Here is a 15,247-nt window from a genome sequence, read left to right on the forward strand (position 1 = left end):
TCAGAGATCCTTATCGCATGATTTCTGAGTGATGAGTTGTGTTGTTATTAACTTTCCATTTTTCTATGAGCAGATAACTATTTTTCTGATTAGGAAGAAATAAATTTGTAAATAAATGACTGAAAAACTGACAAACTTAAAAGATTATACACTATATAACAAGTTTTTTTTTTTTCAATTTGAGAATATCCTGATATTAGTAAATCTCCCTGGCACCAATCCATAAGATTAAGATCTGATGGTTATACAGTTTCCTAAAGTTGTCAGTTGTAAGGATTAAATGAATTTGAGTGCTTATAATGTTGCCAGGTGTAAGCAAGCCATCAGTAAATGTTAGCTATGGTTATTATTCCTTTAAATCTTGAGCACATCGGTGCACTTTCTTAAGTAGCGAAACATTTGTTTAAAATACATTTTTAATGGCTGTGTAATATTCCACCAAGTGTTTCTGCTTCAATTTATTTAATGAATTTTTGCATGTCTACATTTGAGTTATTTCCAAATTTTTTGCTATAATAGACAATGTGTTATTATAAATCTTTGTATACATAACTACCAATATTTCTGAGTGTATCTTTAATATTAATGATTGCTAATATTTCTGGAGTTACTATGTGCCACACATGTTTATGAGCTCTTAACTTGCATTACTCATTTAATCCTCATGGTAAGCTTATGAGGTATCATTTTTTGCCTCAATTTATGAAGGAAAAAATATGCATAGCATAGTATTTAGGGATGTGTGCTTTGGAGTCATCAGATCCCGGAGACCATGTGGAATAGTGGTTACAAACAGAAGTCAAGGGATTAAACTGCCCATCTATCGGACATATTATTTAATCTCTCTCTGCTTCAGTTTACTAATTTGTAAAAGAGGGGAAATTATAGTATCTGTCTTCTTTGCAGTTGTGAGGAATATGTGAGGTAAGCACTGTAAAGTGTTCAGAAAAAAGCCTGGCACATGACGAGGGTTTAGTAAGTTGTTGCTGCTATAGTTGATGTTTTTAGATTTCTAGAAGGGCAGTTAACAGCTCAAAAGCAAAGAGTGTGTATATGTATGTTTTTATCTTGATGACCTTATCTATGACTATAGGTATATACTTTTTGCTCTGTTGTTAGAAAAAGTAACTGATTGAAATGAGAAGTTAACTAGGAATGAATTATTTAGAGAAATTAATTATTTATTAAAAATATTTGTTGTGCCAGGACACTGAGTACAGTGCTAATGCAGTTATGGGAACTGATTTGAACTCCATCATCTAGAAGAAAATGTGCTCCATAGAAACAGATTAAATACATTTCCTGAGTCCGGCCATGGGGATCATGGGGTTGGGTGACAATGATCACAAAGAAGATGTGAGGGCATGTCCAGGACTCAGCTTGGGCACCGAGAGAACACAGAGATGTCCAGGAAGCATGACCTGTGTTGGGCACTTGTTCCTGGGTCAACAGGCCAAAAGCATGTCCAGTTCTCTAAACCCTGTGTTTACATGGCAGAAGCTTTAGGTAACCCATGATTTGGTTAATCATGAGGACATATGACATGAAGCCAACAAGATGAAAACCTCTGAGGGTCAGAGGAACAGGAGACAGCTTCGCTGTGATGCTATCCATTTGTTTCTTAACTTTAGAAAGGAGAAGCTGATGCCATGAGCTTAGATGGAGAATTCATCTACACAGCGGGCAAGTGTGGTCTGGTGCCTGTCCTGGCAGAGAACTACAGTAAGTGGAGGGGAGTGCCTTTCTGTGTTTTATTCCCCCTGGGATGTGGACATAGAAAGATAAGGAAATAATTTAGTTCAGTGTTGAGACAATAACTATTGCTGGAGTACAGGAAGCTGTAGGTAAAGTCCCCCTTCCCCAGAATCAGAACGAATCAAAACGTAGACACAGAAGTTAGGCAGAAAGAGATCAAAATAACACCTTTATGTCTGATATAGTGATATTGGAGGGCATGATGTGGAGCTGGCATAGGGTTTGCCAAATCGCTTATCAGAATTGCCCACTGATTCAGGAGACCATGCCTGTTGGCTTACCCCATGACTCAGGGCAAAGGCAAATGAATTTTGTTATAAGTGAGAGCATCTAAACTACCTTCTCCCCATTCTCCTCAATAAAGGAGGAAAGGGCTGAGCCACATGTGCTTAGGTGCTTTCTCCAAATTTACTAGTCATTAACTCAATCCAGCTGCACTGGGTGGTTGAGGGGGTGAAGCCACAAGGTCATGTTCTGTAGTGATGAGGATCCATCCACATGGAAGAATGAAGCCAGGAGAAAAGAGGATTTTCCTACTATCATTTATTACACTTCATCTGTTACATTATCCTTCAACACAAAACAACTATGTGAGGTAAACAGTGGTGTCTCCATTTTACAGATGTAAAAACTGAGCCTTAGGAAAGTCAAGTGATGTGACCAAGATAGAATAAAAACTGAATCCAGATCTTTCTGACTCCATGGACTGGGTTCTTTCCCTCCAACATAGCAAGAATATAATGATTGCCTTTCACAGTCTAGGGCTCTGAAGGAGAGACAAACATGAGGTTGATTTACACAGCTAATGCAAAAGGGTCTTTGCCAAGATCTGCAATGCCCCTCCTTCAATGGACATCTCATTTTCTTTCTCTGCATCTTCTTGAGTATTGGAGAGATTCTAGGATGGAACCTAATGTTTAACTAGCAAAAAGCAGAGGGAGAGGGGATAAAATGGGCCTGCGAAACCTATTGATAACCATGACAAACTGCTTAGTTAGTGCTTCTTCTCATTTTGTTCTTGACCATTGGGACTGAGAAGCTCTTGACTTTGGGTGGAGTAACGTGAGTTTAATGCCATGTATCTTGATTGTTTTTCTTTTTCCTTTTAGAGCCTAAACATGGCAGTGAGTGGCTTGGGTCTAAGTGTGTGAATACACCTGTGGAAGGTGAGTCAGAATCAGTAACACTGGGGTGCCAAGGTAAAGACTCACTGCTGGGGAGAGGGTGAGGAAAGCTTTAAGAACAAACAAAAATTAATAGATATGTGAAATAAAGAAATAACATTTAATTTTTAAGATGCAAATCTGTCCTGAAGCTATAATAATATTTGTAGGATACTTAATGGTTAACAAAGGTGAAAACCAGGTGCTTACTTGGGTTTAGGGTTTCTTATGAGGCAGGAAGCTGGGGAAGGTGAGGGGATTTGGAGCGCCATAGCACAAGGAGCATCATGTAGTCTTGGTCCCTTGCCGAGCACTGGGTCACTGAGGCTGCACCGCACACCCTCCACTAAGGCCGCCAGAGTGCAAAGCTGAGGCCTGGCACCCTGCTCACCTGCAGCAGCTCCCCTGCGTGTGTGACAGAACCTAAGCCCTGGGACACGCTGGAGCTCACCCCTCCCCGCTTTCATGGCTAAGGAGTCTTCTCTGAATTGTGTCTTCAACCCTAATACTAAGGGCCAGCCTTTCATTAGCCATGTATTCTATCCTGATCATTTATAGTCAGAAACAACCCTGTTTCAAGAGTAGTTGAAATTCCTAGGAACTGCAAAAGTGAGCAAATGTAGATCAACCGGATGCTTAGAAGATAGTTCAGACACTGGCAGCATGGCTGACTGTGACGGAGAAGGTTCCATCTGAGTAGAGGTGGAGAGGGCAAACCACAAAGTCACACAGCCAGGCACAGATGGACGATGATGATCAATGCCATAGGTGCAGAAGGAGTTACAGTGAAGGAGGGCACCGTAACCGCACTGGCTACTGAACGGGTGCAACGAGCACAGTCTGGTAGGAAACCGGTCCTGCTCCTGCACCAGCAGCACTGCTGGGAACCCACCTCTGGGAGCTGCCCTGCCCGTTCCTCATGCACAAAGTGCTCAGATCAGCACGTCTGATACCCCTCAGTCGGCCCTGGGATGGGTTTCACTGTCACCACTTCAGCTTCTAGATTCTACGTGACTAGTCTGAGGCCATTTAGGAAGGAACTACAAGGCAGGTCCTCCACATGCTGTGTTGACGCCCAGCTTTTCCAGCTTGAATATGTAGAGAGCTGATCTACATGACTGAGACAGTGTGTGTGTGCGTGTGTGTGTGCGTGTGTGTGCGTGTGTGTGCGCGTGTGTGTGTGCATGTGTGTGTGTGCGTGTGTGTGTGCATGTGTGTGCGTGTGTGTGTGTGCATGTGTGTGTGCATGTGTGTGTGTGTGTGTGTGTGTGTGTGTAGTGGTGGTGAGCCACATTGTCTTCTAATTCTAAAGATTTATGATTCTAATATTATCTCCAGTTTGCAGTTCAGGCCTTACTCAACAAGCACAATTCAGTTATATAATATTGGGACAGGAATAAACGGAATATTAGTGGTATTCTCACTAGAATCAGGAAAAAGGCAAGAATGCCCTCTCTCAACAAAGGTATTTGGTATCATTTTAGAAGTGAATGCAGTAAGATAAGAAAAAGAATTGGTGTTTTTTTAATATTGGAGAAGGGAAGAGAGATTTAATTATTATTATTAGAAGATACTATGGTAAACCTAGAAAAATAAGAGAATTAACATTAAAAAAGAAGTCATTAAAGCTCTTTCTTTTGAACTTCTATTCAACAGAAATATTTAAGCAAGTGCACACTCATATGTAAAAAGGTCTATATATATAAGTGGTCTGTAGTAGGGAAAAAATGGGTCACAATGTAAATGCCCACCAGTAGGAAGATTATAAAATACCATGCATCCATACAATAGGACACAGCTTAGATTCAATCAATAATAGAATGAGATAGCCATATCTATTTCTACTGAATCAAAAAGCCATCCACAATATATTTTTGAAGAGGAATAAAGCAACTCACAGAAAAGAATGCATTGCAGGATTCTGTTGAAAAAGTATGGACTGTGTGCAAATATATGTGGGTATATGTACGTAGACATGTCTGGGGAGCAGTAGTGTGAGTCTGTTTGGCTCAGCACCTAACACTGATAGCTGCTGGGAGGGTCCTCTGCTAGAGTAAGAGGAAGAATTCAAGACTTCCCCCCTCCCGAGGGACAGTGGCAGGCAGGGGCTAGCAGCAGCTGTTTGGAATACGTTTTCAGAGGGTCCTGGAGGTATTAAAACTGTATCTTGGTACCCCTTCCACTAATATATGTGTAATTTATAAGATACATATTTATAAATATGTATACTGTATATATATATATATTCTAAAGATATAGTCTATAAGTAAGTATACATATATATATAAATGTACAGGGATTTTTTCCTGAAAGGCCACACTTGCTGCCAGCTGAGTCTTCCCTGAGATGGCCTTGCTGTTTGCTTGAAAGGACAAGCAAGTCTGGTGTGGTGGCTCACTTCCACCTTCCAAGTCTCACACACACTAATTTACATTAAGAACACAGCTGCAAGAAAAGATTGGAAGTGCAGTTTCCACATCTCCAGCCAGAGGGATGGAAATGGAGAATGCCAGTTCACACTATGCACCATGCAGAGAGGCCATCCAATGGCCTGGGGCAGGAGGCTGGTCAGATCCCACCTGATCCTCCACCCTGCCTCCTCCTCCTCCTCCCCACAACCGAAAAAGAAGAAATTGCATCTTGTTATCTCTATTGCAAGGTTATTTTGTCGTGGCTGTGGCTAAGAAATCAGATGCTAATGTCACCTGGAACTCTCTTCGAGGCAAGAAGTCCTGCCACACCGCAGTTGGCACTTCGGCAGGCTGGAACATCCCCATGGGTTTAATATACAATCAAACTGGATCCTGTAAATTTGGTGAGTGTGTTCTGGGAGGAGTTGTGGCAGTCCCTTCCTTGTGCCTGTGCCTGGGTAGGGAAAAAATTCACTCGAATGAATGGCAAGAAATGCCATAAATGGGCAGTAGAGTGAAGAGCTTGACAGAAATTGTGGGTAAGCAACACATCTCCTTGAACAGTCCTCGACCCCTTGCTCCTGAGAGGAGCGCCTCAGCCCCAAAGGCAGATCTCTGGGAAATAGCTCTGTTCTGTATGTCTCACAAATGGATCAGGGAACAAGCCTGGGTTTGCAAAGCAAGAGTGGGGTGCATGCGTGTGTGCATGTGTGCACCTATGTGTGTGTGTGTTTCACATATAAACTGAATTGGCTGCTTTCTTAATTGAAAACCTTCCACCAGTAAGTCCTTAAGTGCTGTATTTTCATGTCCATCCTCATTTCTCTTAGATGCTCACATCAGTCATTTCAGCTGTGCTTTTGCCAATACCTAAAAGGCTCCTGCTCCTCTGCTTTCCCCAACCCTCTGACGAATCCCAGCCCAGCATGAACCCCATTACCTGTTCTCTTCTGCACCTGAGCCGCTGAACACGAGTGCAGAACGTCACAGGGCAATGGAGCTGTTCACTTCACTGGATGCTTCAGGCCCCCTCAGTGGGCCCCCAACACTCACAAGCACCCTCACTGTATCTCTGCTCCAAATGTCACCCTTCCCAACAACTATCCTCATGTCTTGATTGTCCACACACCTCAAACCCATGCCCACCTACCACCTTTCTTGGCAGATGACCTTGCCTGCACTGGCAAGAGGCAACGGAAGCCATCAGAGAGGTGGCCTTCAACATCATGTTGCCACTGCCGAAGCTGCGGGCCTCCTGAGGGCTGCGTCTCCCCAGCCTCCTCCCTCCCCAGCCAGTCCTCTGCTTACCCACACTTAGGCTCAGGTCACTCCCTGCCCCCTCCACAGTCTCATACTCTCAGTTATTACGTCTCCCTGTGGTGGACCCAAAAATGTCAGCGTGTAAACACACGCAATGTCTTCCTTCTTTAAAAATCCCCCCTCTCCCACCGTTCTCCCTCAGCTCCTGCCTGCTCTCTCTCCGCCTCTTTACTGCCAGATGTGTTAAAAGCATTGTCTGAACCACTCACCTGCCACCCACTCCTCAGCTCCCTGCCTGGCCCCTCAGCATCCTTCCACAGGAGAGTCCAGGGCAAGGCCCCAGTGCCCTCCGTGTTGCTCAGGTGGGAGGACGTGCCCAGTTCTTTCCTCAATGACCTCCCAGCAGCATTTCCTGAAATCTCCCCAAAACAGTATTTCCTGCCCACAAGGTCCCCTGTTCCCAACCCGGTTAAGAAATGTTTGAGTTGCTTAAAGCAGCTCTTTCCCCCCAGTCTAAACCCAATCCTCAAGCACTCACTTCCATGCCACGGCCTCGATTACCAACTACAGGAGCGCTGTGCATCTGGAGCTAGGCACACTGTAAGCGCTAGGTGAATGTTGGCTGCTCTCCCTATTAATATTCTGTCTGTGTGTTGATACCTGTCAAGTGCTTATCCTAAGCACAGATCTCTCCTTGACCTTCAGACTTGTATACAGTGAACCGCCAATTTGACATTTCTAGTTGGCTACCTCAAAAGCACATTAAGCTCATCCTAACAAAAAACTGAATGCATCATCCCTGCCGAGCTTGGGCCTGTTCCAGGTCTACCTAGCTTGGTGGAGCATCCCACAGTCCATCTACTCGCCCCCGCTGGAAGCCTTGCTGTCATCCTCCACACACCCATCGTCGCCAGGATGTCAACCTCTCCTCCTTCAGCCCCTCTCCCTCCCCTTTGCTCTCCTCTAGTTCGAGCTGCTTTCATCTCTCTGGACTGCTGCAGCAGCCTGGCGCCTGGACTCCACATCCACCCTGCTTTCCATCCGCCCTGCTGCCAGGCCCACCTCTGCAAAGTGCAGATCTGACTGTCTCCTGCCCACTAGCCCTGGCCCAGCTTTGTCCAAAACCCTTCAGAGACTCTTCATTTCTCTAAAGATAAAGAACAAAATCTACACCATGGAGTAAAAGGTCACATGTGGTCTGCACCCTGCCCGCTCCCCCACCCACCACCTTCCTCTCTGTGGTCCAGCCCCGATGGCGTCCACGCGGGTCTGTGCCTTGCCCCGCCCCCACCCAACACAGGCCTGTGCAGATGCTGGTCCTCGTCTGGAAGGCTCTTCTCCCTCCACCCTTCACTTGAGTGACTCCTATTCACTCTTCATCTCCCGGCTTGAGGCTTCCTCCTGACCCCCAGGGCTGCAGAGGGTTCCTTTACCTGCAGTTTCATGGAACCATATTCTTTTTTCCCAGAGCAAGGAGGGAGACACATGCACTGGTGGGTTACTTGAGTTCTGACTGTCAACCTGTGGGCCACAGGCTTCAAGGGCAGGGTCTGTGCCTGATCTCCTGGAGCCGAGAAGAGGGCTTGGCCCCTGTGCTTCCGTGGGTCCTTCCTGGACTTGAAGCCATGATGGCAAACCTTGTAAACACAGGCAAGGGCGGCAGAGGTCAGAAACATGTGGTATAGGTTCAACCGACCAGGAATTCCATTTTGTTCACTTGCTTAGGGTTAAAATCTGTGCCCACCCTTTGACACCACTGCCCTGTGCCGGGGCAAGGTGGACTTCAGTGAGCTCACACGCCCTCTCTCCAACTTGAATCAGTTCCTTTTACTTTGCTCCAGCTGAAACCTTTTTTTAATTCCATAAAGTTCTTGCTTTTAATAATGTGTTACTAAATAACTAAATGTGTCTTTACACGCTTCAGGCAATTTTAGGGACAAAATCTGAGGCTTTCTTGCTAACACAGGCAGGAAGAGCTGACCTCTGGCTGTCCTTCCTCGCAGATGAGTTCTTCAGTAGCAGCTGTGCACCCGGGTCTAATCCGGACTCCCCTCTCTGTGCTCTGTGTGGTGGCAGCAGCAACCCCGCACACACATGTGCTCCCAGCAGCCATGAGAGATACTACGGCTCCAGTGGGGCTTTCAGGCGAGTGGTTTCTCTTTGCACAACCCGGTGAACTTCTTGTTCTCTCACTTTTTCCATCATCCCAGCATCTGGGTGCTGCATTTAGAAAGAGCCAGAATTAGGAACTAGAACCACTGCAAATTCCTATTTTATCTACTTACCTTGTTTCATGTCTGTCTTCTCCAATAAAATGAATAAGACTCCTTTGGTTGCAAGTGAAAAAACCTCATGTGAAGCAGCTTATGCCAAGGGGGACGTTTCAACAGATGCTCTGGAATCTCCCTCCTTGTGAGGGCTGACACCTGAGCCTAAGGAGCCAGCCAAGACGCCTTAAGGGTAGTGTTGCCAGATAAAATTCAGGATTTACAGTTAAATCAGAATTCCAGGTAGACAATGAGTGATTTGTCAGTATAAGGAAACACACCCTTTCCCCTGTCTGTCTGTCTGTCTCTCTCTGCACATCTGCTTCATTTTTCTCTTTCCCCGCAGGACGGTTTTTCTACATGGTGGGAAATGTTTACGACTAGCAGCCCCAGTGTCGTTACAGCTCATCAGTTATAAAGAGCAGTCAAACACAGACCATAGCATATTAGCTCTCAGGAAAGGGGATTGTCAGCCAGTCTGGGTGAAAGTTTCCTGCCTTCAAAACTCATACAGTGAAGTCACATGGTAAAGTGACAGCTGCCTCTACTATAACCAAGTGGACTGGGGGGGGCTGGGTGGGAGCAGTCAAGTCTCAAAAGATTAACAATGTTTGGGAACCAAATGAGAGCCAAGAATTTTTTTTTAAAAATGATACAAAGGTAATTTTGCTTTCCTAGATACAAAAATTACAATACTGTAATAATCAATATAGCATGGCTTAAATGCAAGAATGACAAATAAGTGGAAGACAAAAATAGAGTTCCAAGAGAGATTCACGAACATACAACAATTTGGTCTATAACAGAGGTGACATTTCAGATCACTGGGGAAAGAATGAACTTGAGAGATGAAATAATATGAGTACTGAGAGCTGGCCCCTGGATCAGGTGACCCTAGCAAGAGCTCATTTAATTATGACTTAGTCCTGGAAGCTGGACTGGCCAGGGTCAGGAGAGTGGTGGGAAGGGTGCTGAGGTGAGTGGCAATGAACCCTTTTAGGTGTTTGGATGACAGGAGAAGAGAGGCTCCTTCCTGGGGGCTAGTGTGGGATCAAGGCAGGGCTTATTGTTTTTTTAAAAAGAAAAGTCATATGAATGCTGATTAAAAGAGTCCAGCAAACAGGGACAGGTTACAATTACATGAGAGAAAGAGTGTAACTACAGGAGAAAGTTGCAGGGCAGGGCTGGGATGCAGAGCCCCTGGAGAGACCTTCCTTCCTTTGTGCCTGGACAGCAGGAGAGAGCCCTGGGGACTAGGCTGGCAGATCTGGCAGAGGCATGCTGAGAGAAAGCCCCGTAATGATCTCTGTGTGTTCTCCAGGAAGCAAGAGCACATGTCACGGTGTGTGGGTGTTGGGAGGGGCATGTGAACAGGCAAAGGTTTGTGGAAAGTGGGGAAATGTTTTGAAGCCGTTGCTCTTCAGAGTGCGGAGGTGGCTGTCTGAAGCAGTGGTCCTCACAGGTGAGCACAGGTCAGAGTATCCTGCAGGGCTGGTTAAGGCACAGATTCCTGGGCCCCACCTTCAGAGTTCCTGATCCAGCAGGTCTGGGGTGCGGCCCAAGAATTCGCACTTCTAACAAGTGTCTGGCTGGTGTCAATGCTGCTGGTCCCTAGCCTACAACTTTGAGAACCACTGGTCTAGAACAGAGAAAGGAAGGCAGGAACACTGAGGTGAAGTCAAGGATCGGAAAGGTCTCTTTCTGTCTACCTTGCCCTGCGACAGATGATCACGCTCATTTAGGACGGGGATTCTATGAAGTGGGCACAAAGGAAAGAGGTAGAGAGCTTAGGAACTTGAATGGGAGCAACTGACCCTAGCTAGGTATAGAGGGACCTGAAGATAGGAGAGAGAGAAAACTGAAGATGCTCCTGACAATTACTAGCCATTTCCAGCTGATGCAATGTCACAAAGCTGATTTTTAATGTGCTCCACATTTCTCATAAAGAATGCACCTTGGACACAGAGAAACATGTTGCATGGGCTAAAGGGTGAACAAATGTTTAGTGATGCACATTCACTTTTATTAATACTGTGTAGACATACGAGTCTGATAAAACTACAAAATCCCATCTTCCATGCTGATTTTAATCTCTGATGTTGTGAGTTTTGATCCAACCAGAGAGTCATCCCTTGGATATGCCTGTTAATATTAACATAGAACAGAAGGGGGGGGGGGCTCATGCCTGTAATCCTAGCACTCTGGGAGGCCGAGGCGGGAGGATCGTTTGAACTCAGGAGTTCAGGACCAGCCTGAGCAAGAGCGAGACCCCATCTCTACTAAAAATAGAAAGAAATTATCTAGACAACTAAAAATAGATATAGAAAAAATTAGCTGGGCATGGTGGCGCATGCCTGTAGTCCCAGCTACTCGGGACGCTGAGGCAGTAGTATTGCTTGAGCCCAGGAGTTTGAGGTTGCTGTGAGCGAGACTGACGCCAGGGCACTCTAGCCTGGGCAACACAGTGAGACTCTGTCTCAAAAAAAAAAAAAAAAAAAAATTAACATAGAACACACGTACTGCCTCTGGAGAAACTGATCGATATTTAAAATAAGGACTGGAACAATGGTTATCCATAGTAGAAATAAGCAGGCAGTTTTCTCTTCCTGTTCCATTTCCCTCCGTAGTTCGCAGGGCTAGCATGGGCCTTGCCGGTGTTGTGTGGAAGTGCTGGGCGAGTGTGGGAGGGCTGTGAGCCTCCGTGTCTCCCTCCCAGTTTCTCCCCGTCCCGGCCCTGTTTATCCTCCTTGCTGACCTGCCCCTCACCGTGCAGGTGTCTGGTTGAGAAGGGCGACGTGGCCTTTGTGGAGCACCGGGCAGTCCTGCAGAACACTGACGGTACGTATCCGCGCTGTCCCGTCCCGCCCGCGGAAAGGCTGAGTCTCCCACGTGGCAACTGGCGATTATTAACTTTATTGGACTCTAGGGACTTAGGTCCCAGCATTTTTAATTTAGGGAATGAAAAAATTCTTCATGTCTGGTCACACTTGATGGGGTTGGTTATCACACTGACCGTGAGTCCAACTGACAAACGCACAGAGACCACAGTTCATACGAGCTTGTTTGACTCTCTTGATTTATAGGCATTTTTATATATTCTGGATACAAGTTTTTGTCAGCCATATGTATTGAAAATATCCCTGCCTATGGTTTGCCTATTCACGTTTCTAATGGTGTCTTTCAATGAGTAGACATTCTTAATTTTAGTATGGTTCAATTGGTCAATCTCCTTTCTGGCTAGGGCTTTTTCAGGCCTGTTTAACAAATCTTTGCCTTTAATAGGATGGAAAAAACACTAGCCAGAAAGGTTTATGGATTTATGAGTTTGTGAATTTTTCTCTTCTGTTTTATTTTAAAAGCTTTATTCTTTCATTTATCTCCATCTCTGTGACTCTAGGCACTGGTGGCTGGTCACATCCCCCAGTGAGGACACCTTGACCAAATCCACCAGCTGTGGCTAATTCACCTTCTTTCTCTCCCCAGGACAGAACAATGAAGCATGGGCTAAGAACCTGAAGCAGGGTGACTTTGAGTTGCTGTGCCTTGATGGTACTAGGAAGCCTGTGGCCGAGGTTCAGAACTGCCACCTGGCCGTAGTGCCAAATCGTGCTGTGGTCTCGAGGAAAGGCAAGGCATATTTTGTTCGCAGAATACTCCTCAACCAACAGGTATGGGCACCCAGGGCCCCGTTTCCCCACTCCTCCTCTCTCCCCCACAACGAAGTGCTCAGCTCACCTGTGGAGCTGCACTGACACACTCCAGCCCAGTCATGTTCTCCCTGGACAGTGGAACCTGATTCTCCCATCCCTGCTTCTGATTAAAGCAGAAAGCTGGTTGCTGTGCTCACTTCTTATCTGAGGCTGAGGAAAAACCTCAGACATGTGGGCATCCTAAGTGTTTTCCTGAGACTCACTCGACTCTGAGCAGATTCATGACACCTCTTGGGCTTGTTCAATTACTTCGTGAGAGTTAATCTTTTCTCTCTTCCTCAGGCACAGAAGGGAGTTGGTTCAGTGCTCTTCACACCAGGCTGAGCTATATGTGGGAAAAGCAGAATAGAGGTTATTCTACCTGACCCATGGATAGATCCAAATGTGTTTCCTCAACCTGGGCAGGCTGGGCACTGTCTTAGGCTTCATGAAGTTAAAAAGTCAACATTCAGACAACTTATGACCTCTACGGGCAACCAACAAGGGCTGATCTTATGGAGTAGAAGGCTGCCTAGATCAAAAGATCTTTAGGAAAACCCAAAGCTTCCTCTGCCTTTTGCACTAGCACACCGCATTCCTGGAGGTTCCCCAGTGAGAAATTCATGTCTTAGCACCTGCCACCCACACACCTCAGTTAAAGGACAGCGACCCAGGTAGTGCTGGCAAAATAAGAGACTTTCAGTTGTGGACTTTTGAAGGAGTAAGTCCCACACAAGGGAAGCTGCCACCTTGGCCACAAGCGAAGTGACAAAGGAAGAGAGAGGAGAAGAAAGAAGAGATGGGAATGGTGGGGCACCTGGGGTAGATCCAGAGAATAGAAGAGGCAAGGCGGCGAGGGCTCCAGGCTGCGGGAAGACATGCCAGTGTGGCCTGGAAGGTTGAAAACCTCTGGCAGCGGTTGGTGAAATAGTAGTACAGTGGCAAACCTGGAGCTCTTTCTATTTACCAGTTGCTTTACATACTTCATCCTACTACTTGGTGCTATTAGCCCCATTTACAGATATGTACCCTGAGGTTCACTGGGCTCAGTAGAGAATTTTCCTAAAGTCACACAACAAGGAAAAGACAGGGCCAGGATTTAAACCCAGAGACCATGCTTTTTGCCACTTTACTGCAGTGTCTCCTGAACTGTTACTGTGTTCCGGGTTTCCCAGGGGCTGCGACTGAGCGGTCCAGCAGACACAGGTCTTCCGGGGCAGAATACACAACCCCGTGCTTCTTGGAGTCCAAGGCCCCTCACTGTCCCTATGTGTGTCTGGCACAGGTGCTTTTTGGAAGAAACGGATTTGAATATGCAATGTTCCAGCTGTTTGAATCCTCAAGCAAGGACCTGCTGTTCAGTGATGACACGGAATGTCTGGCTAACCTTCAGGACAAAATAACTTACAAAAAATACCTAGGGCCAGAGTATCTTATGGCTCTCACTAACTTTAGACAATGCTTAACCTCTGGTAAGTAGAATGAAACACCAGGGAGAAACAACATGGGGGTCAAGGCAAACAAGTTTGTAGTAAGGACTATGGTGTGCCAAGCCCTGGGCCAGTGCTGCTGGCAACGCAGAGAAGTGGAGGCCTCGCTCCTTGCCCGGAAGGAGGATTCAGACTCTCCAATGGGGCGACTCAATTAGACAATAGTATAAGACACTATCAGACAAAAGGCCAAATCATTTGAAGGAGACAGGGAGTGCAATAGAACTTGATATTACTCAGAAACTGAACTTGTTTTTATGTATATTCCCATTTTCGCTAATAAAGTGAAAATGTATGCATGTGACCACTTCAGTGTAGGAAGAGAACTGGGGAAATGACACGTATGTGCCACCCACAGATGACCAATTTTCAATGATTTTAAGTGAAATATATAAATAATATTAATAGAAACAAAACATAGTTAGCACCATAGCCCTTTCTAGATATTTATATGTTAGGATGGCATAGCTGCCTCAAAAAGAAATAGGTCAGGGAAATAAAATTAAAGGTGGGATAATCAAATTGTTGGGAGTGTGCCTGAATTTTTGTTGAATCACATCATGTGTTGGAGATGATGATACCAGCAGGAAAGGAAAACGCAGGTATTTAAGGACAGCACTTATCTCAGGAAAGACAATGTGTGTGTGTGTGTGTGTGTGTGTGTGTAAAAATCTTTATTCACTACCATTTACTTGTAGAAAATAGAAACAGAACTGTGTGTAGTAAGCACTGGCAGTGCCTAAAGTTCTTCTCTTATGTTGTGTTTCACAGAACTTCTGGATGCCTGTGCATTCCACGGAAATTAACTCATCAAGGTGGCAGGCCACACAGATGCTGGGAGCTTCAAGTGGGTGGGGCCAGATTCTCACTTGTCTTCATGTGGATCTGGTTACCATGAATTATCTTTGTAATTCTATGCTGTAACTGATGCAGAAATCAAAATGAATAAAATTTATTGTGTCTTCTCAGAAAACCTCATTAAATGATCTCAGAGTTTTTGGAAAAAAAACTTTTTTATACCAAAATTGTACTTCTGAATTGAATGTCTATGAAATTGTACCTTTTTTGAGAACTCTACAAGACTAGCTCGATTTCTCTCCCTAAACTTTATTTTACCCGAGAGTCAAGTCACTTAAATAGAATTTAAGCAACAAATCTGTCTGGAGAAAATCTGAATGGTGATTACAAGGGTGAAAAAAGCATCAGTGTGTA

At 45.3% G+C, this 15,247-nt stretch overlaps 1 protein-coding gene across 6 annotated transcripts in view; it reads left to right on the forward strand.

Moving 5' to 3' along the window:
• LOC123628938 (inhibitor of carbonic anhydrase-like) overlaps nt 1-15,013 on the forward strand; it is a 33,037-nt gene extending 18,024 nt beyond the window's left edge. For all 6 annotated transcript variants that reach the window (XM_045538953.1, XM_045538955.1, XM_045538952.1 and 3 more), the window contains 8 exons: nt 1,632-1,722; nt 2,865-2,921; nt 5,578-5,733; nt 8,593-8,734; nt 11,630-11,694; nt 12,340-12,524; nt 13,831-14,017; nt 14,807-15,013. In XM_045538953.1, coding sequence (XP_045394909.1) covers nt 1,632-1,722; nt 2,865-2,921; nt 5,578-5,733; nt 8,593-8,734; nt 11,630-11,694; nt 12,340-12,524; nt 13,831-14,017; nt 14,807-14,841 — 918 coding nt within the window. In that variant the 3' untranslated portion in view covers nt 14,842-15,013. The remainder of the gene's footprint in view (nt 1-1,631; nt 1,723-2,864; nt 2,922-5,577; nt 5,734-8,592; nt 8,735-11,629; nt 11,695-12,339; nt 12,525-13,830; nt 14,018-14,806) is intronic.
• Nucleotides 15,014-15,247: the final 234 nt, after the last annotated feature.

Source organism: Lemur catta, chromosome 1 (genome assembly GCF_020740605.2).
Source record: "Lemur catta isolate mLemCat1 chromosome 1, mLemCat1.pri, whole genome shotgun sequence".
NCBI classification, from domain to species: Eukaryota; Metazoa; Chordata; class Mammalia; order Primates; family Lemuridae; genus Lemur; species Lemur catta.